General features: G+C 37.6%; 1 protein-coding gene across 4 annotated transcripts in view; it reads right to left on the bottom strand.

Moving 5' to 3' along the window:
* Positions 1-22,519, bottom strand: part of PDPK1 (3-phosphoinositide dependent protein kinase 1) — a 31,513-nt gene extending 8,994 nt beyond the window's left edge. Inside the window, exons 1-10 of one of the 4 annotated variants that reach the window (XM_064726038.1) lie at positions 22,148-22,271; positions 21,533-21,684; positions 12,055-12,327; positions 8,348-8,390; positions 8,020-8,157; positions 6,656-6,800; positions 3,875-3,972; positions 3,043-3,118; positions 1,514-1,582; positions 921-1,017 (exon numbers count right to left, since the gene is read on the bottom strand). In XM_064726038.1, the coding sequence (XP_064582108.1) occupies positions 921-1,017; positions 1,514-1,582; positions 3,043-3,118; positions 3,875-3,972; positions 6,656-6,800; positions 8,020-8,157; positions 8,348-8,390; positions 12,055-12,327; positions 21,533-21,535 (942 nt within the window). In that variant the 5' untranslated portion in view covers positions 21,536-21,684; positions 22,148-22,271. Of the gene's footprint in view, positions 1-920; positions 1,018-1,513; positions 1,583-3,042; positions 3,119-3,874; positions 3,973-6,655; positions 6,801-8,019; positions 8,158-8,347; positions 8,391-12,054; positions 12,328-21,532; positions 21,685-22,147; positions 22,331-22,411 lie in introns of those variants that run through there. The other 3 variants (XM_064726039.1, XM_064726036.1, XM_064726037.1) reach the window with 3 other exon arrangements.
* Between the last annotated feature and the right edge of the window lie 478 nt (positions 22,520-22,997).

Genomic DNA, 22,997 nt, shown 5'->3' with positions numbered 1-22,997 from the left:
TCAGCCTCTCAAGGACCTCAAAATGACACACTTCTCAGGATACAACCAGGTAAATACAACCTGGACTTCACCACTCAGGAGATGCTGGCTTGGCCATCGAACCGGACTTGGACACGGGAATGCACTAATAGGCCTTTTAGGTTGTATTTGTCATCATCCACAAAGGTTAGAGTTTCCTCCCCATTCCCTGCTAATATGATAGACTGTTGAACTGAAAAAAGCTTATAACACCTAAAATGTTCTCTGCATATTCACTTGAGTGTCATGACTATAATCTCACTGATGGAACAGAACTACTTTTTCTTCCTATAGTCAAACCTTCACAGGCATAGTAATTCTTAGACTGATACTATTGAGACATGTTAAGTGCATGTTAAAATGCAAGGCAACTGGATTTATATTGTAATGAATATATCTGCCTGTGACGTACAGGATGCTGTTTTTAACTAAATGATCCTTCAGACAACTCAAAACCAATTAATCTGAGAACTATGTAAGCCTAAGTATTTGAATCTTAATTTCTGTTTGTAATGCACAGTATCTAGATTTGTTTGCTTCCATTTCATAGAAAGACATTCCTTGTCCTTCTAACAATTCTTATTAGAATTCAGATTTAAAAAAAAAATCAAAGTGCTGTTTAATAACAGATATTGATTTTCAAGAGAGTCCCCTACACAGTCAATAATACTCACAGATGTTCGTATTATAAGATTTGCAAGAGTGCACAGAAACTTTCAGAAAAGAGAACTACATAAGCTGAATGTTTTCCAATGTCATCAAAACATTTAATGACAAATCAATTTCAGTGATACCTTTTGGTTGAAGAAGTTAGGCATTTAGCTACTTGGTCAGTTATTAAAAAAAAAAAAATCAATCAAAACAAGCATAGCACATTCAAGAAGAAAAGCACAAATATTTACCAACAGCTTTTCCACAAGGTCTTTTGCCTTGGGAAAAAATTTTTCTGGGAAGTCATATTCCAACTTTATTATCTTCTGGAATATAAGATATTCATTTCTGCAGAAGAGAAAAATATTAACTCTTGTTATTGGTTCTCCATGATTCTTTCACCTTAACCTGAATAAACCAGACAAATATTAAACAAAAAATCTACAAGTTAAGTTACGTTCCTGTGAATCTTCCTAGGGTGAAGGGGTACTATGATCTTGTAAGCACCAGATACTTGAGAAATAACAACAAAAGCTCATATGACTCAACAGAGAGTGTTGAGGATATGCCTTATAAACCTCTTCACGTACAGTTATATAGTTACCATCATGGCACAAATTACACGTGAAATTCTAGGATAGCTTAAAGGAATCTCTCCATCAGGAGCTCTAGTTATAACTGTCTAAGCAACTTCACTGCACCAAAAAGGACAAATAAAAGCAGCATGACATTAATACCAGCTCTGCATTAAGAAAAATACTTCAGAACTGCTAGTACGGTAAAAATCCAATCAGAGGCAATATATTTATGATCCACATGTAAATAATTAGCTCAAATCTCTTACCCAGCTCTAAATGGAGGCAATCCAGCTACAAGTTGATATATTATGCATCCCAGAGCCCAGAGGTCAGAGCTTCAAAACAAAGAGGAAAAAACACAGAATCTTTTTTGTAAAAGAAATCTTTAATATGAAATCTAAAAGAAAAATTCTTAACTTTTTCCTACTTAAAACATAGCATGAACCCAGTGGACAAACCTGCTCTGTATATTTACCACATTATTTTTACTTTAGCCCTTGACAGAAGAATAGGCTAGCAACACAACTTAAAAGAAGAAACTGTAGAGTAATAGTCCCACAAAAACTGACTCCAAGCACAAGTGGAAGACAGGTAGAATTCACAGTCAAAATAATGGGTAACTAATGACTTTGAAAAGAATATTGATTATCCACATGATGATTCAAGGATGCATCCAACTTCATTCAATATATGCCCCTTCAGATTTAAAATACTTTCCTCTTAATATTTGATTTCAAAAAAGAGAATATATTACAGTTTTTTATCTTTTTTACTTAAAGCTTTTCTTAAGACACAAACAGAAAGGCTATAATGATAAGGAAAAGCTATGTTCTAGTGTGGTAGGCAAAGGAAAGTTAAGCTTTAGTGTGTTGGCCTGAAAGAACACTTTTAACTTATTTTACTTCGAGGTAAGCTACCCATAGATTTGATTAAAGCTTCAAAACCCTCATGGAAGACTAAAATACTTAAAACTACTCAAACTAAGAGTTTTCTGTACAGGTGAAGCATTATGCAACTTCTAAAAGGAGATGATATTCTAGTTAAATCTTTCCATTGCCAAAACAGTCAAAAGCTCTTCACTAAAAGAAGATGTGAAAAGTCTGACAGTATCTCTATCACTTAAAGAAATGCTAGCACAAATTACTACACCTATTCACCTAAATGATCCTTTTAACTTCTGATTTGTCAGCGACTAGCTTACTCTTCCATCATTGCAGTAAAATAGATATACACATTCAGTAGGATACCACCAACAAACAATTTTAATGAGTTCAGAAATTTCTGAAGGGCATCACTCATACCAGGCAGACAGATAAGCTTTAAAATCTTGCAAATCCTAAGTACAGTTTAGGAAACATAACTGCAAGTTGATCTAAATACAAGTCAAAGAAAGCTGCAGCCTTCTCCTTAACGGAACAGCATGTGACATTTCTGTTGTTCCTACAGCAGGAAATACTATATTTGAGCAATCTTATATAAAACGGAATAATTATATTACTTGGATAACAGATTTGTCTGATTTATTTATGGGTGAGAAATCCAACTTCACCTTACACACCTCCTTCTCAAAAACACCTAATCCTGTTAGTAGAACCCAAAAAAGTAGATAAACTAAGGAAGCCAGCCCTCAGACGAGAAGCAATACTTAATAAGAAAAAAATTTTCAAGCTCTGTTAAAATACTCAAGCATCTTGTTTCTTTAAAATACTAAGCTTTCTTGCTTGATTTATCCACTCCTCCCCATTTGACCGTTTCCTGACAGAGACAGTAAAGTTCTGGAATATAGAGCCCTCACCTTTTACAGGCAGATTTCTCTGTCAGCAGTTCTGGAGAAACATACTGTGCTGTCCCTACAAATGAGTTTGCCCGTGCTGTTGAGGAAAGAAATAAGCAAACATATACTTATGCATAAGCCAATTCTCCTCTTCCTCCCCTGTCGCCACCCAGTTTAAAAAAAAAAAAACAAACCCAAAAGGCAATCCACTGTAACTTACATAATGCTGCTAAGAACCTATGAGAATTTAACTTCTTTAACTATACACAAAACCTGCTTGGAAGAAACAAATCAATCTCAGGGATACCTGTTTGGTTCAAGAAGCTAGGCATTTAGGTACCTAGTTATAAAATCTACCAACACAAGTTTGCTGCAGTTAAGAAAAAAATGTCAATTGAATTCAGTTCAGCCTAGTGCTTTTTTCAAGCATTGTTTGCAGGATCTATTTACAGGCTATTAATTACAACTGCAGACACATTAATTCTACTACCTTCATATTTGCGCAATTCTTTCAACCACTGGAGTTAAACACATAAACAGAGTTAAAACTTACTGTATCAGGTGAGCCATGGTACCTATTTGTTTGTATTCTTGTCTTGCAAATGAAAACTAAGCAACCTGAGTAGTTCAACTTCCCAGTCTATTTGGTAATCTAGCTGGTACTCCACTACACCAAACACTACCCCCTCTGATATAATCTACGTAGTGACAGTCAAAACTGTTTCGAGGTCCTTTAGTGATTTAGGTGAGGTAATGCCATTGGAAGGTTACAATCTGGTAAATAAAACACATGTACATTTTCAAAGGATCACTTGCTATAATTACTGGTGTCACATAATGAATAATGGCAAACCTTGTCTGCTATCTGCAGATAATACTTTTGCTGTTCCGAAGTCTGTTATTTGAATGTGCATATCTTCATTTAATAAGATGTTCTCTGGCTTAAGGTCCCTGGAAAAGACAGATTTTTATATTCAAATAGCATACAAATTAAAGTTGAAAAACTGTCTAGTGACTGAGGTACATAATGCTATAACAAATGATGCAAACATTCTATAAACATTGTTACAACAACTTCTCTAACATGTAGCTGTCAACCTGCAGACAGATTTTGTTAAATCCATTAACATTTTTTTTAAACATCACGTAAATAATCATCTCAAAACTATGCTAATGTGCATGTCACACGTTCAAAAATTTCAAAAACAAAACAAATCCCAACAAAAACCCCACCTCACAAAAACACACACTAAACCCCAAGCCCGTTCACTCCAAAGCCTTAATTTAAATAACATCTGACAGACTGATATGGCATTAAGATTTTCTAATTCTGTTTCCTCACTGCAAAACTCCAGTTAATCAAACACTGGCAAACCCAGCCCCAGCTAAATGTCCTGACCAGGTAAGGTAGATCACCTCCACGCATAATCTGCATTTCAAATGCATGCCTACTATTTGCATAGGCATAGCCTCTGATTCTGAATAAAACCAGACTTCACAGCATCACAAACACAATAGATAGCAGTACAGACTTAGATGTCAAGAGCTGCATTAGAAACAACTTAAGAGCATTCAGTTACACTGATATGATATGCCTTTGCATCAAGTTTCCTTAGCTCATCCAAAAAAACCCTACATACTTCCCTCCTAAGCTGAATCTTTGAATGCTCATAAAGAAATCTAGGAGCATGGGAGTTGTTTTGTTTGACTGATAAGAAAAAGCTAGTAAAAACTGAAAGCTGTTTCTGTCAATCACTGTGCAGCACTATTTTCTTCAGATTGAAGTCCCCTACTATGGAAAAGTATGAGTTGTACAATTTAAAGTCTGAAAACTACCACAGAGAGCAACAAGCCATAAAAATCCTGTTGATTTTCCTGTGTCTGTCCTATGAGAGAGGTAGAAAGTACATAAATGGAATGGATTCCTTAACAGTTTTGTGTAGAGCTTTTTTAAGACATGTATGTATGTAGATATATTGTACTCTATACATGCTTCATATATACTGTGTATATAATATATCCTATACCTACATTAATACTGGATTATGGATCTATAGCTATATATATAAATGTTGGGAGTTTGGCTGGCTAAGGACTGGAAAAGTACAAAACCGTGGCTAATTCCAAGTCCTGCACCTATATAGATAGCAGTGTCCTTGGGCCTAGCTGTAGTAGGATAACAAACAGTGAAAGAGACATGAGAAAAGAGAGATGTAACCCCTAAGGAATGAGGAAGAGTTCATGGTATAGTTTAACCAATAGATTGCTTGGCTTACAGAATATTCATAAGCTTATTATTTGCTGCATAAGTGTTTGATACTTTCTTCAACAGACCGGGACCTGAAGGACCGACCTGAGGGGCCTGTGATGAACCATATGGTGTCCTGGTCCCCTTCCTTCGACATATAAATACATAGAGATATCTGTGTAATAAATTTTCCAGGGTAGCCTGACATCTTAAAGTGGTTCTATGTCATGTCCTATTTCTTCAGGCAGTAAAAAATCTCAAGAGTTTTCAAGCATTGCTAGAGCTGTGTCCTCATGAACTTCATACTAAGTTCTCCAATTGCACAATTTTCCTGGGTTTTTTTGACCTCCTCATAGGGTCCTTCATATAAAAACAAGTAAAACACAGCTCTTCTCCAACAGGAGGTTTCCAGTATAGGGTTAGTAACACTGGCAATCGTGCCACATTCATTTTATAAGCATCCTCTCAGCCTAAACACATGAACTATAAAATCAAAGGGAAACTAGGGGAACTGGAAGTTCCTGAACTTTTCCCCTGCCCCTGTAGAAAGTATTGTGCCTTCAGTATGCTCCACATCCATCCCTCTTAGATTCAAATTATTTCAAAAAAAACTTCTGTTTAAAAGGAAAAACTGTTTTTGTAATAACTGAAAGAAATAATGCTAGCAGAATTATAACCAGTCAGCTTTTTTGCCAACTAGCATCTAGTGTCCCATGACAACTCCTTGGTAACCTAAACACAATAAATTTCTTACCCAAAAAGAAGTTCTGCAGGTCAGATGTCTAGCACTTAAAGCTTTAGTTAATAAACATGAATGACAAATCATTACCATCCAAACAATATATTACATCAAGAACAACTTCATAAGTACTGCTCAAAACTTCGCTAATTTCACCACTTACCTAATTATTGTGCAGCTTTGTGGAAATTGTTTACTCAGTGAAAACTGATATAGATTAATTTTCTTGATTATATAGTGATTATTAATGATTATTAATTTTCTTCTTATATATATTAGAAGAATTCTAGTTACTTTTGCAACATAACAGCACAGGAAGAAAAGTGGTTAAACAAAAAGTCAGTTTCTGCTTTTCAGGCCAACCAAAGAAGCTTAAAAGACAAGCTTTTGGTAATGCTAATTCAAGGCCAGAAGGTTTTCTTACTTTTTCCTGCTCCAACAGTTGGTATAACAGCGGTTGGCTCTCCTCCTCAAGTTTGCTATGTTTAACTACTGATGTTAACTGTGCTAGGGCTGATCAAACGCAATTTGTGCTCTTTAGCTTTCCACAAAAATCCAACTTTGCTTTTAGTTTCACAAAGAACATTTTTAGGAAAAAACCCACCTCTTACATGATCAACTGCATGTCTGTCTCAACTCTGTATTACCTGTGAATGATTCCTTTGCCATGCAAATACTCCAGGGCTGATACAATTTCAGCAGTATAAAACCTTGTACAGGTCTCATCAAATGAGCCAATTTTGCGTATATACTTCAGCAGCTCTCCATTTTTGGCATAGCTAAGTCCAAAATCTGAATGTAACTTGGTTAAGGTTTATCTCTAAGCCACTCCAAAACAAAAATCCCCACAATCTTATTCCAAAGAGAAGAATACTACTAAAAATTCATGAACAACAGGGAAGAAGGTGGTTAATTTGAAACTTTACAAGTAGCAGGCCCAAGCAATATCTTAAATATATCATCAACCAAGGACATGGGTCCAAATTTCTTAGCAAAGCAAAAACTACATAAAGGGTTAACTTCGTAGTTTTTCCAGAGAATTATCTGGATAATTCATTCAAATTACATACATAATTGTCCTCAGAGTTATTTACAGTAATAACTGATAGAAGTTAAAAATTGTCCCATCACCTGGAAAGTACCAGAGCAAGTGTTTACATAAATACAAATAATACTAAAGAAGCCCTGTGAGCTCATACTGTATGATATATAGGGCCTGCCAGCACTATTAGCAGCCTTTGGGAAAACCAGAAAACTACTTACTGACCCCAGAAATAGACTGATCTATACCTTTATGCTTGGCACAGCCAATTCCAAGCAGGAGGTTTAAGAGGAAGTTCACATAATTAACATCTTCTTAAAAAAAAAAAAAACCAAAGCCAACTGCCAAGCAATGAGCTTCCAGGATTAAACTGCACTTCGTAAATTACTGCTAGAGAGAGCTGGGAAAACAGCAGCCCAGAGGATTCACATTCTATAAGCATCTTCATCTTTACAAAGAAGTTTTAATAATAGCTCTAATTGTAGAACTGAAACTAGTACGAAATATAGCTGGCTACCCCTATTTTAAATGCGGGAATTACTGTGTTTTACTAAAGATAAATAGATGGATATACGTACACACATATATACATCAGGAATAAAACACTTCTGAAACACTTCCCATACATCCCACCTCCCCCCTCCAACTCAATTTAGAATTTTTAAATTATTTTTAAACTTGGATTGTTACAAGTCACCTTTCAACATTTACCACATGGACAATTTGTTTAATTGCTTCCCCCTGTCTCACAGGACACTTACTTTTCTCTCTGAGAGGACCCACTCATTCCATGTGCTTAATTTCTGTTAAAAGTGTGACTACAAAAATTGCATCACATACATCAGGATACTTTAAATACCTAAAGTTACCTCCATCATTTCCATTAGACCACTTTTTAAGGAATCAAAACTGGGCATTGTTATTAGTCTTAAGAAAGTGTTACAGCAAGTTTTAATAAGCAAAGGATACATAGTTTTTCATCATCCTGAAAGGTGAAGTACAGTTTCACAAAAAAAGGGTGATCCAGACGGGACATTACATCTCTCTCTCGTGTCACATACGGTACCTTGTTTTCTTTTATGATATGACGTTTTTCTAGAATTTTAACTTAATGAAAAAAAGAGAAAGTGAAAATGCAAGAGGTACAAGTAAATTAAGCCCATCTTGTTTTGGAGTTTTTTGGTTACATTTAATTAACATGAAACCACTAATTCTGTTCCTTCAACAGGTATTTCATAACTGGACTACACTGACACTTTATTTTCAAAAAGTTGATGTTAAAGGAGTCAATACTTACTGGCATATTCTCTAGAACTTGCCAATTCTCGAGCCAAGACAACCTGTTGTCAGAGGAAAGAAAACATTGTTACTGGCCACTAAACACAGGCACTAACATTGCTCTTCCAGTAGATATTTGGAACACAGCAAAATATTTAAGCATGTATTCAATATTATGCTGGCTTCAGCAAGACTTCTGCAGAAATTCAGTTCAGCTGACCAATGTTTGTTTTGCCAAAAGACTTACACATGCAAGAGTGTAAATACCGCATATTTTTTTCACAGAAGAATTCTGAGGATTGTAATATAAGTCAAAGTAAACTGCCATATTTTCTTAAAGGGGGAAACAAAAAGCAACAAGTACACTGAGGAAATACTTACAAAAATAATTGTCATAGCACCTTCCTGAATACAGATGGCAAAGATTGAAAGATAAATTTTATCCAATGAGCAAAAGTAAGAAGTGAGACAGAACTTTCAATTATTTACAGTTTGTTAAGAAAAAGAAATAAAACGAACAGAAGATTTCCAGTTAGTAGAAGCAAAGGATGAAATTTCAGGCAAACAGGTTTACATTTTTATAGAGAAATGCTTTTGGAGGAACACCAGGCTCATTTTCAAGACAGATCTCTATAAAAGGCAATTTTAGAGACAATCTGAAAAGTCTTCTTGCACGAATGCAACCAATAACCTTGTAACAATAGATGAGTACAGTTCTTTGTTTTTCGCATTTTGAGTTTATATCCATTTCAACATCTTGCTAAAATCTCAACTTCACACTATTTTTTTTAATCACTGCACTGGACTTGCTTCTAATCCCTTACAAAATCAGTTACAACAGAGTACTCCAAAATATTACTACACACACTTGATGCTAAATGTTAGGTATTTAGGAAATCTAAATAAGGCATTTCTTCAGATGAAAGAGGTGCATGCAGTTGCACTCTTTAGTACTAGAAAATTGTTCAGTAGTAACAGGCAGCTTTAACTTTCTTTAAAATTTCATCTCCTAAAACCACATTGACATTTACAGTATTTCATCAATGAAAATTTCTATTAGAAATGTTACAAACAACCAGTCTGTTAACATCTGCCTCTCCGCATAAGGAACTTTTGAGATCCTTCTGTGTATACACCTAACACTAGACAAGATGTGCAGCTGAATGAGAATGTTATTAACTTTTCTGATTTTTGTAACTAGGTTTCATCAACCATATCTACCACAAAAGCTTCTGAAAGCAGGTCAGTTTAAAACGCAGTTATCAAATAAAACTCCACATACACAGAGACCAGACTCAGATGGCAGAAGGTATCAGCTGACACAGATGAAAATATATCTTGGCAAATTAAGCTGAAGACTGACTCTCTTCCAGTCCTGCACTGTATCCAACTTTTTACCATTGTATTTCACAGGTATTACCTACATACACTGACATAAAACAGCTGTGTTCTAAGTACATGAGCACTTACCTGATAGCAGGAGTACTTTGGTACCCTCAGGCTCCTTCCTCACCAATCAGATCTGAGTATACCATATATCTTAATTTCCCCTTAACTAATAATCCAGAAAACCACAGTAGATATGCACAAAAATAAAGAAACAGAAAACAGCTCAGAGGTACATATTAATACAATGTCTCTTATCAGGGGCCTGAATCTTATCCACCCTATGGGAAGAAGTAGTATCAATAAGGAATGTAAATTCTATTGAAAGAAATTAGACATTAACTGGATAGCTTAAAAAAAAGCCATAAAACGAACAGAAAAACAAAAGCATTCACAGAACATGTAAACATGTAAGTTGCAAATTCAGACAACAGCAAGGCAAGAAATGTAGTTAAACATCCCAAATCAAAGGAAGGGGAGAGGAAGGGGACATAGATAGAGCAGAGAACCCTTAGAGGCTACAAAGCAAAAGTAACTGCCAACATACCTGGCATACATCATGACCATGCCCCACTCTAAACTTAAACAAATACTTCAGGCTGCTAGAGATTAAATCTGCATTTAAGAACTGGTTTTGGTCAGACAATCATACTTCCTTAGAGCTCCTGTTTTTAAGAAATGCCTCATTTATAGGTGGAGACAAAACCAAGGTGGAATATACATGTACCCACATATTGAAGGAGGTGAGCTACACAACATGCCTCCTCAATCATGAGAATTACAATTTTTCCACCAATAACAGATATTATTCTGAAAGAAGCCTGAAGCTGTCTACAAACCAAGTAGATTCTCATTAATTTAAAAGAGCAGAACAACAAGTAGAAGGCCCTGTATTTGTCTGTTTGTTTATATCAGGCATGGGTCCAAGAAGTTGCAGCTGCAGAATACAATCCCACAAAGTTGGAGAGTGCTCTGACGAAAAACCCTGAAGCCACATCATATATATCTGTTGAATTTAAAATGCAGTCCTGGCATTAAGTAAGAGCTTGTGGCAGCTTAAGAGAAGTCCAAGAAAATGGAATACATTCATTATGACCTTGAAGAAAATATTTTTTTAATCTGAAGCTGTCATTGGATATATGGTAATATGAGGGCACCTATTTTTTGAGATAAACACTTTTTAGTTAAAATATTGGTGAGGATCTTGGGGAGTACAGTCAGATCTCTGAGTCTACAACTGTGTTTAATATGAAAAAAACCATATGCTTTTTAATAAGATGTTTTGATGACAACATAAAGATACACGCCCCACAGATCAAATGCTCTGAAGTTGATACATCAGAGGGTTGTGCTGCCATCCAGGGAGACAGGCAGCAGAGTGCTGGACAAAGTTTATTCAGAGTCTGGGCTAAGCCCTATGAATTTCTTTATCTACATGGAACATAGCATTAACTTTCAGAGACCAAAAGCAGAAATGAAGTGTACTACTGAAGTGAAGTGTCCTGGTACACCCAAACCACAACAACTCTCTTGGATGCTTTAGGGAAACCTGTAAATTATGCAAACTACATGTATGAGCACAAATTACTTTTGACAAGTACTAGAGGCCTGCATCCTAAACACTGCAGTAGGCTGTACTGGAAGAACCAGAAAACCCCAACATTTAGAGACCTACAACCAAAAATCGTACACAGCAAGTATCATATGAAAAAGATACAGAAATATTATTGTCTTACAACTGGTAAACTACCAAACCATCAAATGAAAGTATTAAATGCTTCATGGATTCACGAAGGCAATACTTATGTAATTCATTTTTGTGCAATGCTGTGGATGTGAGATACAAACCATTCAAGGCTACTGAACACAAACATACTGACTGTGACTCACTAAATCCTCAAGGACTAGGGACTGAGCAAGAATAGTAGAGAAGTATCAGTGTTCTTTCTTTTGAAAGCATCTGGCAGTACCTCCTGCCACTGACCGGACATCACATAGTTTTTTACCACAAGCTCCTAGATCAGTTCCAATCCTTTATATCAAAATTTTTACATAACCTATTATGGCTATCACAATTACATTAGAAAGCAATGTTGATTAAACATCCAAGCATCAAGTCATTAGGATACAACAAGGCTTTTGATCAATTTAAGTGGAGCTTAAAAAAAAAAAAATCACCACCCATATTTAAGACGACACTTAATTTTAACAGTCAAGTTAATCCACTAAATCTTCAGGCTGTTCTCTCCACATTTCAATCTCATCAATCTTACACAACAAATATACAAATTTTCAAGTTTATCTAAGATATCTGTCACTTCTTATAAAAAGTAAAGTTACCGTTGAAAAAGATCCTTCACCAAGAATTTTCCCAAATTTGAAGTCATCAGGTCGTTTCTTTCGAGGCTGTGGAGGCTGCTGTCCTGTATGTTGCTGCAAGGAGTTTGAATTAGATCTTGATTCGGGTTCTGTGCCCTCCATGTTAGATGCCTGTCTGCTGCTGCCACAAGCGGAAATGACAGGTGGAGTGCTGGAATCTGCTTGGTTCCTCACCATTGAAGGAGATGAACAGGAGCATAACACCACGCTTGACTGGATTGGAACAGCATCATACTGAAAAGGGAAAATTAAACTATTATTCCCATACCTGACATAATTACCATGCACAACTGTACTTAATTTCCATACAAGGTTCATAAAAATTCTTCTTTGAAAGGGTTATCATTAAAAAACTCTTTAGGAGGGAATAAAAGTATTTATGTTGGAAAATGGCAACAATTTGATAAATAACTCTTTTTGGGTCATGCTGTCATATAGCCATAGGTCAAACATCTGAACACTTTAATTCAAGAATGCTTTTTTTAAACTCAAAAAAATGCTCCTAACACCAAGTTATCAAATTTCATGGCATCTTCTCCTATGAATAACATGACCTTAAGTTTCTAGTCATACAATAAACACCAGTATGTACCAGTAACATTAGTTCAGAGATCCAAGTGACAATGAACTCTAAAACACATGAAAAGTTTAATGGAGACAAAGGACGTATTTTTAATTTTTTACTTAGAATTTCACTTTAGTGTACATTGGGGAAGGACATAACATAAAAAGGCAGATCAGGTGGAGGTTTTAATAATCAGCAACACCTAAAACTTTTTTTGAAGAATGTTCTGGTTCATGACCTTTTAAAACAAGGGAGATTGCACTTCTTAAATTCTACATACGGCCACATAAAGACAATCCAATTGCAAAACAAAAAGAATAGATATAGCCCAGAATACAAGATGACACACTCCTAACACTGGTTAATGTAATATACAAAGCAAATTGTCATTTGGTACCCTTTTATCAATTTTCCCTTAGTAAGATCAAGGAACCTTGTGAAGCTGCTTTCTGCCCCTTTTGGTAATACACCACAATTAGTCTGTCAGGGACTGCTTCTGATGTTCTACTTGAAACTGGGCAGAAAACACAAACAAATAGGAGAGCTCTGCTAAACTACCATTAACAAAACAAAAAAAAATGTTTGTAAACATACAAGAGGAAATATTTAAGAAAGTTAACACCATTTTATAAATCTCAGTATTCTAACATACACCCAGCAGAATGAAACTATGACTTAATGAAAATCATGGAATCTCAAAACAGATGTATTGTACAACCATGTTAGAGAGTCTGTAACATACACCATGTTACAAAATTAAAAATTACTTCTCACAAAAGGTCGGGTGTCTGATTAGATTCTGCAGCTAGCAAGATCACTTTGAAAAAGCAAACAAGCAAGAAAAAAATCCACTACAAAAGCATCAGAGCACAGTGAGAAAGGGGGAAAAAGGTGCTGGATGCAGTGTGTTTCATTACACAGTAGTTAAAACTAAGACACAATGAATATCAAGTATAGAAAAATCCTGAGGGAAGAGACAGGAGTAATGGACTTTGTAGGAAAAGTAGGTTATTTTTGGCCAGGATATAACATCAATTAGTCCCCTGATTTTCTCAAAGGAAAGTCAAGATTAGGAACAAGGAGGACAGAGGAACATGCAATAGATTTAAAAGGATCAGTTACCTAAGAAATGACAGAACTATGTAACTAGGTCTGCACCTCAATGTTTATTGAAAAAGGTGATTCCTACACTCGCCCTTTCACACTCCACGTATTCTTTAGTATTTTGTCCTGTGTTATTTACCTTCTAAGTTTTATTTTGAAAGGCTCCAAAAAATATGTCTGCAGAAACCATATATGCCTCTATATATGGGTTTTCATATATGCCTAAGACAGAATACAGGCCAGTTTATCTGATGTAACCCTGTACCTTACTCTTTTGTAAAAATCAGACTTAAGAGCTTTCTTCTACCAGATGCTGACATTTTTTAGTGAGATACAAAGTCAGTAACTGAAATTTAAAGTGTTCTAACTGCATCTGCAATTCTCAGAAGCTTGAAGATGCTCTCCTTCTAGCAATTATCAACATTTCTCAGCTGGCAGTCAGTGAAAGCACAGATCCTCACATGGTAACAACAGACTGACCTATTGCATGTCATGTATCACCATAGACCATGCTGACAGAATTACTAGATAAGTGGTTATCTCTTTAAAAACTAGTCTTTAACCCCACTTTCCCAAACCGTTAAGGGTTCTCCTTTTCATTGACTTTCATATAGAAGTAGTTCCATTCTTAGTGCAACATACTTGATTTTGAAAATCTTCCAGGGAAGAAAATAACAAATCTGCTGAATATATGTGGCACTATAGATCAACAGTCATTTCAAAATCTATATCAAGTAGTTTTCACTAAATAACTAGAAACAGGATTCCTTCTATTTATACATGAAATAAGTACTAATACTGTTCTTTTCCTCACTTGCCTGCAAATAGTAGGAGTAAACTTTAGTAAACTGGAATCAATGCAAAAACCCCACTAGATAGGATCATGTTTTTCCTTTCTTCCCCACCACCCAAAAGGATTTATACCTCTTCCCTCTGCAATTCAGCATTTTGACAACTGCACTATCACTAGAACTATTGATGTATTAATATGCATCAAACACATATCACACTTCTCTAAAGCAACTACAACCACAACTGCATATCCACTAGCTTTACCCCACCACAAAAACTGCAACACTATTTTCCTGAGACCATTCTATCAACACTGACAGCAGCAAAAAATATTTTTATTAGAGACTGAGCTTCTAATAAAACTTCCAAACTGACTAAAACTTCCAATATCCTCTACTTCTGTACTAAGTGACAGGATGTTGAACACTGTTGAACACTGAAGATGACTGAGAACATCTTTGCTATTGCTGAAATTCTACTAGCAAGATCTATTACAAAGAAAATCAGTATGAACAGGATGCTGACCTCTCAGCTGTCTGATAACACTGAGTCTGACTGCTGTCTATTACAGAATCTCAAGCTGCATTAAGACATAGGACAGACATGATCATAAAACCTCTTAATCTAACTACTTATAAAGCTAATTTTTTGGAAGCAAACCTTGGTAACAGAAAGTATTTTTTTACACAAAGCAACATGACCTTTAATCCTCAACTGGTACATTTGTTTTGATTATAAATAATGCTAATGAGACTATAAGCTAGAAGATTGGCACAACCCATGATTCTGCTAAAGGCAGTTTAAGTTAGACAAGTTTGGTCTGAGCTGTTTTGTAAACAGTCTTGACCTTGTCATATAAGCCAGAAGTTCTGACAGTGAAATTTACTTTGTATTGCTTACAATTTAAACATTGACAACCTAGAGTTTTAAAGCGAAAAAACTAAAAGCTAAGCAGTTATATTTAATATATTCTTTTCAAGGCACAGTGGTGTTTCAGAGGGTTGACAAAGATGCACCAACTGCATGTGACACACATCTCATATCTGAATTACACACAGCTTTTCCACCGGCCTCCTCCCCACTCATATCCCACAATTAAAATGTTAACCTTCTCTAGGTTCCCCAGTACCTAGTTGTGACAGTCTCCAGTTCAAAGGTTACTGTGTAACACAGTCACACTGAGAGCTCCAGCATATTCCAAAAGAAAAAGCAACTGATCAGGTCAGATACTTAGATGGGCCTGAATATATATGCCTTCAAACTATGCCTCATAGTACCTAAAATGAGACTGCAGGCAAAAGCAGTGTAGTTCAGGTACAAGAAACTGAAGATATAAATCCACTGATTCAGAGTAACAAAATCCAACTAAAGGCCTCACATTTCAGTGCAGAGAGCACAGTACAGTTTGCACCAATAAATACCAATCCCACATGGGAGCTATTTGCAGAAGTGTAATGATTATTGTGTGATCCCTATCAATATTTAACACCAGTTTTCCTTTCATAAAGTCTGTTGCTGCACCAGAGTGAAGCACCCTCAATGAAGAAAACCCAGAGCAATAATGGATAGTGTGCTTTCATAAATTGCAGCAAACATCAGTTCTCAGACCTTATATGCTCATGTCTATTTATGCTCTGGATGTCTGTCTAAAAATGGATCGTCAGACTTTCTGCTAAGTGACCAACAGCATCCTCTTTCTATTAACCAATTGTACATGTATCTGTATTGAGAGAAACAATGTATTGACTAATGGAACTCCATTGCATGCCAGTCCCTCTTTATATACACTTTGAATATGCTTAGAAGTTTGTCAGATAATCTCAAGAATTCAACAGCATATCTATCTGCCAACATTATTATTGCCTTTAAGTAATTAAAATACTAGCCTGAAGAGAAAAAAACGGTCATTAGAAAAGGTCACTAGATGCTATCAGTCTATTTACTGTAACATAAAATCAAGCATGTAATGAATGAGACAAAACTCACAGTAAGCCAAGTCTCAGAAGTACTTTGAATGCATCACACAGCTCCTTAACTGTTCACCCACTTAAAAGGTTAACTTTGACACCAAAATACATACAGACATATTAAAACATCACAGTAATTTAAAGACATGTACTCTGCTCACAATTTCAGCTTGACAGAAGTTCAGCATGACTTCTAAGAGCAAACACGTCTCCCAAAAAAACCCAAAAAAGACAGGACACACTTTTCTTTAGAGTTCTTTGAAGACAATAGTAAGTCAAACTGCAGCAAACAAACTCCACTCCATGTATTAGTTATTTGTAGATATTTAAAAAGCATTAACATCAAACATTCATCTTGTGATCTCATGTAACAGTGGTTTGCATTTATGTTACATAGAGCTGCATCAGCACTCTTTCAAACCTCATCATCAAATGGCAAAGATCGCTGTAGAGAACTTAAAATTTAGCACATAAGCCAACAAACTGCCCCTTTAACACCACATAACTTGAAGAAACTGGGAGTCAGCAAAACAGTCTGAAGCCAAACAATTTGTCAAAAGCTATACTTTGATCAAGGTTCATAAATGGTTACCAACTACTACATTTAAACGAACATATTAAAATCTCATAGTTCAATTATAAAAACTATTTTGACACAAATTCATTTTGCAAGAGAATCGGAAGTCATATCTATCTACAGTAAAGTTTTTTGATCTCAGAAGTTGCCACATGAAAAAAATGTTGTTTAAAGACCATTTTTATGAATTAACCATGCAAACTTCAAAAGCATTTGGCTCCATAAAAGGAGTGGGTTTTTGTTGTTCTTGTCCAGACAGACTGCGATACCAACTGATTAAAGAAGTCTAGGCTCTAACCCACCCAAACAACTATGCTCACCCTCAGGCCCCAGTGTCATTTGAAATCTCTCTAATGCTGAAAGGTAAGCACTCATTGAAGTACTGCATAAAACTGTTTCCCACAAAAATATCTTAACAAAATATCTTGATAGAAATAACCATAATTTGAAGGACAATAAAAGAGCTTTAAAAAAACATGTCCTGGTAATACATTTCTAGATTAAAGACTCTACAAATTAATGGAAGGAAAGCTTCAAGCTTTCCCCTATTCAAACATACTATTTTACCTAAAATGGCTTGTACCTCTGCAGTAGTGGTAAACAGAAGTACTGTTCGTCTATGGTCATTTCTTGCTTTGTGCAGTAAATCCATAACACAGTTCATCCATAAGTGATTAATGAGGATATCAGCTTCATATTATATTAGCAAAAATATAGCCAAGAGGCTCAATGCTTTGGAAGCACAGAGAACACCTCTACATTCTTAGATTGTTTTGGCCTTTAGGGAATAAAGGTATTTTATCCACAAGATCATTTTTGCTTCTAGAGAAATTAATTTTTCACATACCAAGCAATGCTGATCCAAAATTTTAGTTTATGCAAATGCCCTTCTCTAAATTTGACCACTTTACATACAGTGGTATTTCTTGCCACTGACTTCCAAGATTGTAATTCAAAAATCAGGTAGGGATTAAAGCTAATGAAAAGATTTATAAGAACCTGCATATCAGCCAGCTACCCTCTGACCTCCTCTACTGCTAAGCAAAGCATTAAGTTCCAATCATCTTCAGAGACAGACTATTTAAGCCCTCCTTCCACTACCTAGTACTTCAAAACAAATCAGAAACAGGAAACCACTCAAATCTCCAAGAACCTAAAGTCAGCCTAGGGCCCAAACAGCTATAATGTAAACAAACCACTGAGAATTAATTTAACATAAACAGATCTAGGCTAGCTCACAGGAAAACAAAAGCTGTCTGTGATTGCGATAGTCTGGATCCCAGAATACACCACCAGCTACCTCACAAGGCACACTGATAATCAGGTGCTGCATGGCATAGATGGGGGCTCAGCCTAGCAAACACAAAAGGGTTTCCTATGCCAGGCTGCTTGCTAGCAGCTACAGGAGGCAAAGAGAACAGCTTGGCATGAAGAACAGAGAAGCAGACACACCAAGGCAGCAGTATATAGATGGAGTGCATGTACGAAGGATTCATGGCACAGTCAAGAAATGTAAATTCCTGCAGGATTACTAAAGAACAAAACATTGAATTTAGTATTTTTTCAGAAGAATGCTCTAAGCCAGTTAATCCTTGCAATTTTTCACCATAAAGAATAATAAAATATTTGCAAGTGAAGTATTTACAGCTTGTCTTTTAAAGCAGAAATCAAATCTCAAGTTCAATATTTAGCCACACAGCAAATCACTTATTTCCTACAGCAATTTTGAGTAGAATTCATATGGTGTGAAAAATAAGGTTCTAGACCAAATAGCTAGCTTTGCGTACTTTGTTTCCAGTCTTTTCAGGTGCTTTAGACTACAGTAAGTTTCTAAAAGCTTACCTGCAAATAAGATGTCAGAAAGGGAAGCGGGAAGGGAGGAAAATCTGCTTATTGCTCTTTTTTCCTTCTTTATTATATATACATAATCTAACCTGGCCACTTGCAAAGAAAGTTTTTCCGTCTGAAATACCAGAAATAATTCCTTGGCATCATACATATTCTTTGGAAAGGTCCAATATGAGGAATTTGAAAAATGATTTTATCTTTCAAATATAGTGTTTTCTAAATTAAAGTCACTCGCATATTTTCTGAATGCCATAAACGTGCTAGTTCTATACCAATCTGTATAGTTTTTCTGACAAATACATATATAAACATACAAGTTTACTGTTAAAAAACAGGTATTACTAAAATATTTCAAATACTCAGACCCAATTTATTTTTATTACTTTGCCAGCTGACTACATTTTTCAGTCTAACAAAGTGATTGTGCCCCTGGTTTCATGCCTTCTGCACAAAAATTCCTGCAAGTACCTCAATAGTCAGCATCCCTTTCCATGATTTTCTGATAATGCTGCCTCCTAACTGGAGGCTGAGCCTGCAGGGTATCTTACAACATCCAGCTACAGTAATCTACCTGTAGAGTTTCAAGAGCTAAATTAAACTTTACTTCTGGCACTGTAATAGATCAATAATCTAAAGAAAAAATTGTTTAAAAAAGGAAAAAGCCTACCCATATGGTAGAACATCCCTATTATACTCAGATTACCCTGTGGATCATATCCTTTCTACTAGCTCTAAGAACTTCTAATGTTAGAAATATGAATGCATATAAAACTGTACCTCTTAAAACTTCTGATTTTTCCACCTTTAAGCACCTTTTTAACATCCTTCTCTTCTACTATTTTCTATTCTTGCAGCCTGCTTTGGTAAGCAATTTGATGTCCAGAACATTTACTAAAAACCCATCCCAGTTAAAAGCACATACATGACTGATAAAGACTAGTCACAGCTTTATGATGAAAAGAAGGAGAAGAGAAGAGAACACTAAATAGACAGGCTTGAAGGGTTTTTCCTACGTATGTATGAGGAAGTTTTACATGTACAAATAACTACAAACAGAACTCTTAATATAGTGTAATCTAATTCTCAACATAGATGCAAAACTTACTCTATGTAAGCTCTGCAGGCCCAGTTCTTTGAAAAGTGTAGTTCATATTAGTTCCACTGGGGGAACAAAAAGAAGGCAGCAATTTTGTTCAGCCAGGTCCATGACTACGCTATAAGCTTTATCAGGTTGGAAACACTGGTAGAATCTAATAACTGCTCGTGCAGCTGAACAGCCCAGTGAAGATGTTGCTGCAGATGAAGATGTAAATTACCATACTTCCAGACTTCTCATTATGAGAGGAAGGGCACTTCTTGGTTTGAAACCCAATATACTCACAATAAGATTAACAGCAAATAACTAACATCACATTGGAATCCGCAACTAAAGCCTAAAATACTTTCCTTCTTAGAAGTACAACTCCCTTCCTTATGTCAATCTTCAGAAAATAATGGAATATTTTAGGAATTGTCTGTGCATACAAAAATACAGAAAACTGTTTTGGCAGAGAATTGCTAGAATGTTCCTTTCAAAGCTGTGCTCTATTCACACCTCCCCTCCTTAATCCCTCTTATGCATTTACAACTCAGTCATCACAGAACTCATTATGTCACTAACTCCATCACATAAACATTAACAGTAACTTGCTCAGTCTCAGAAATACTGGATTTCCCATATTTGATCTCATCTTAATTACAAAAAGGTTAGTGGAATCGGGCCACTTGTATCTGGTACTGCCTGTCAGTACACTCACCTGACCAGGAAAACATTCAATAGAATGGAAGAGAAGGAATTAAAAAGAATTATCGTGACAAAATATCCTAATTTTTACCTAAATAGGCAGCAGTTGCATTCTTAACTTTTCCCCTCTCTGCATGTTCTTCTTATGGGCAAGGACTTAAATTGTATATAGAAAAGGAACAGAAATGCGAGCATTTTTGAGGAAAAAAAACCAAAAAGATGGGCAATAAGCAAGAGCAGAAACACAAAGGGAAGCATACTCTCTGTTTAAGAGTCCAAGTAAACAGATGTCATCTCTGATGCTCAGAAGCAGTTTTATAGAGCAGTATCAACTAGCAAGAAAGCAAAACAAATTCCTTTAATAATCAAAAACTAGTTTATCTCATACTCCTTCATGTAGCATTTATGTGTTCTGAAGAGTTATTCCCACAGTACTTCTCATTTTCATCAATAAATATGATTTTGTGTAATACCCTAATAAAAAAATCACTGAGCATGAAGAGGAGAGCACACTGAAACAGCATGTCAAGAATCAACACTGCTGTGCTATTCTCCACAGAAAACCCTCCTCAGCCAATTCCAACTGATGAAAAGGTTTTAAGTGTTGCAGAATGAAGCTTGGCAATTTGCAACTGACAAAACACAAGACCCAAAAGCACAGCAGCATGCACACGAGGATAAGGAACATATCACTGCCAGGTAGTTTTGTCAACACGAGTGAAAGCTGGTGATTATTTTTCTTTTCAAGAGGGGATGTCTATGCTAGCTGAACTGTATAACTTACAACACAAAAGAAGATTTACCATTACAACGTCTGTATACCAGTTACAACTCCATCTTCTAGATATGCCACTGCACACAAACCGAGTTTACGCTGTCAGACTAACGTAAACAACTGCGTTTGAAACGGCGTCCTACTGTGACCCTCGCGATCTTCCTCACGCGTTTGTTCCTACTACAAAAGAAATCGATTACAGAGTGACAGGTAGCTCCCACAAGGCAACAACACCTGTTCTCTCGTCGGGAGACGGCCCGGCATAGCCACGCCAACGCCCCGTACCGGAACCGAAAACGGAGGTCCGCGAGAGGCCGCAGTGCGGCCCCTTCACCATCGGCCTCACCTCCTCCAGCGAACGGGCGGCGCTCGGGGAAGAACGGAGACCCGCGGCGACTCAGGAGTGGGGGGCGGAAGAATGACCGCGAGCAGCAGAGACAAGAGTGGCCCCACGGGCGGCAGCGCCCGCTCACCCGCCCTGTTCCAGCGGGCGCAGGAGGCGCGGCCGTTCGTGAAAGCCCACCGCGACCCCGCCGCCGCCAAAGCGCTGGGCACGGGCGGCCACCTCTCACGGGCCGGCCCTCACGCCCGGGCCTACTTATTCCCCCAGCACCCCGCGGGCCGCAGCCCCGGGCAGACTCACCAGGGGGCTGCCGGTGCTGGCCATGGCCCGCCTGGCCCGCGGGCCGTTCCCCGCGCCCGGACTCACCAGGGGGCTGCCGGTGCTGGCCATGGCCCGCCCGGACCGGGGCCTCTCCCCACCCGTTCCGCGCTAGGCGCTCGGCCCAACCTGAGCCAATGGGGCGCCCGCGTCCCCCGCCCCTGACGTCACCACAACAATCCCCCCGCCGTAGGTGGGTCTTCCGCGCACTGTGCTCGCTCATTGGTGGCGGTAACTGTTACTCACACTCGGGCCAGGCCACAGCGTCCCCCGGCAGCCTCAGCGCCTGAGCCGACGAGAGGCTGCGCAGCTGTGCGATGACGCCCCCAGGAAGCTGCGTGTAATGGGGGCGGAAGAGGGCAGGGCCGCCGGCAGGGCCCTCTGCGGCCGGGTCCGTGCCACGGCGGCGGCGCGCCGTGCTATTGGGGGACGGCGGCGTCAGCCCGCCCCCTCCGCGCAGCTCGGAACTCAAGTGTGTCATAAATACAATTCTAGTGCGGGTGTTCGCTCCTGAGAACCCCCCGTGTCTGCGTAACACCCGCGGTCCCTCGCCGGTTCTGACAGGCTGTTTTCCGGTCGAGCCCTCTATGCCCGTTAACGGCTTTGTGTCAGTCCGTGTGCGAGCCTGCTGGCCGCAGAGGCCGGGAAGGGCGGGCCAGCGGTGCAGAACACTGCAGCGAGCAAATAGGGTTTGTCAAGGAATTCGTAGAATTGTGAGGGATTACTCAAAAGGATGAGGCAGGAAAAGACCATGTAGTTTACTGAACAACACAGTCTACAAAATACAGATATTTAGCTTCAAATGGGAGTGCACGGAGGGTAAGGGTAATCG

The sequence above is a fragment of the Zonotrichia leucophrys genome, chromosome 14 (assembly GCF_028769735.1).
Source record: "Zonotrichia leucophrys gambelii isolate GWCS_2022_RI chromosome 14, RI_Zleu_2.0, whole genome shotgun sequence".
Taxonomy (NCBI): Eukaryota; Metazoa; Chordata; class Aves; order Passeriformes; family Passerellidae; genus Zonotrichia; species Zonotrichia leucophrys.
Note: the sequence above shows the minus strand (reverse complement) of the source record. Positions and strands in the feature narration are given on the sequence as shown.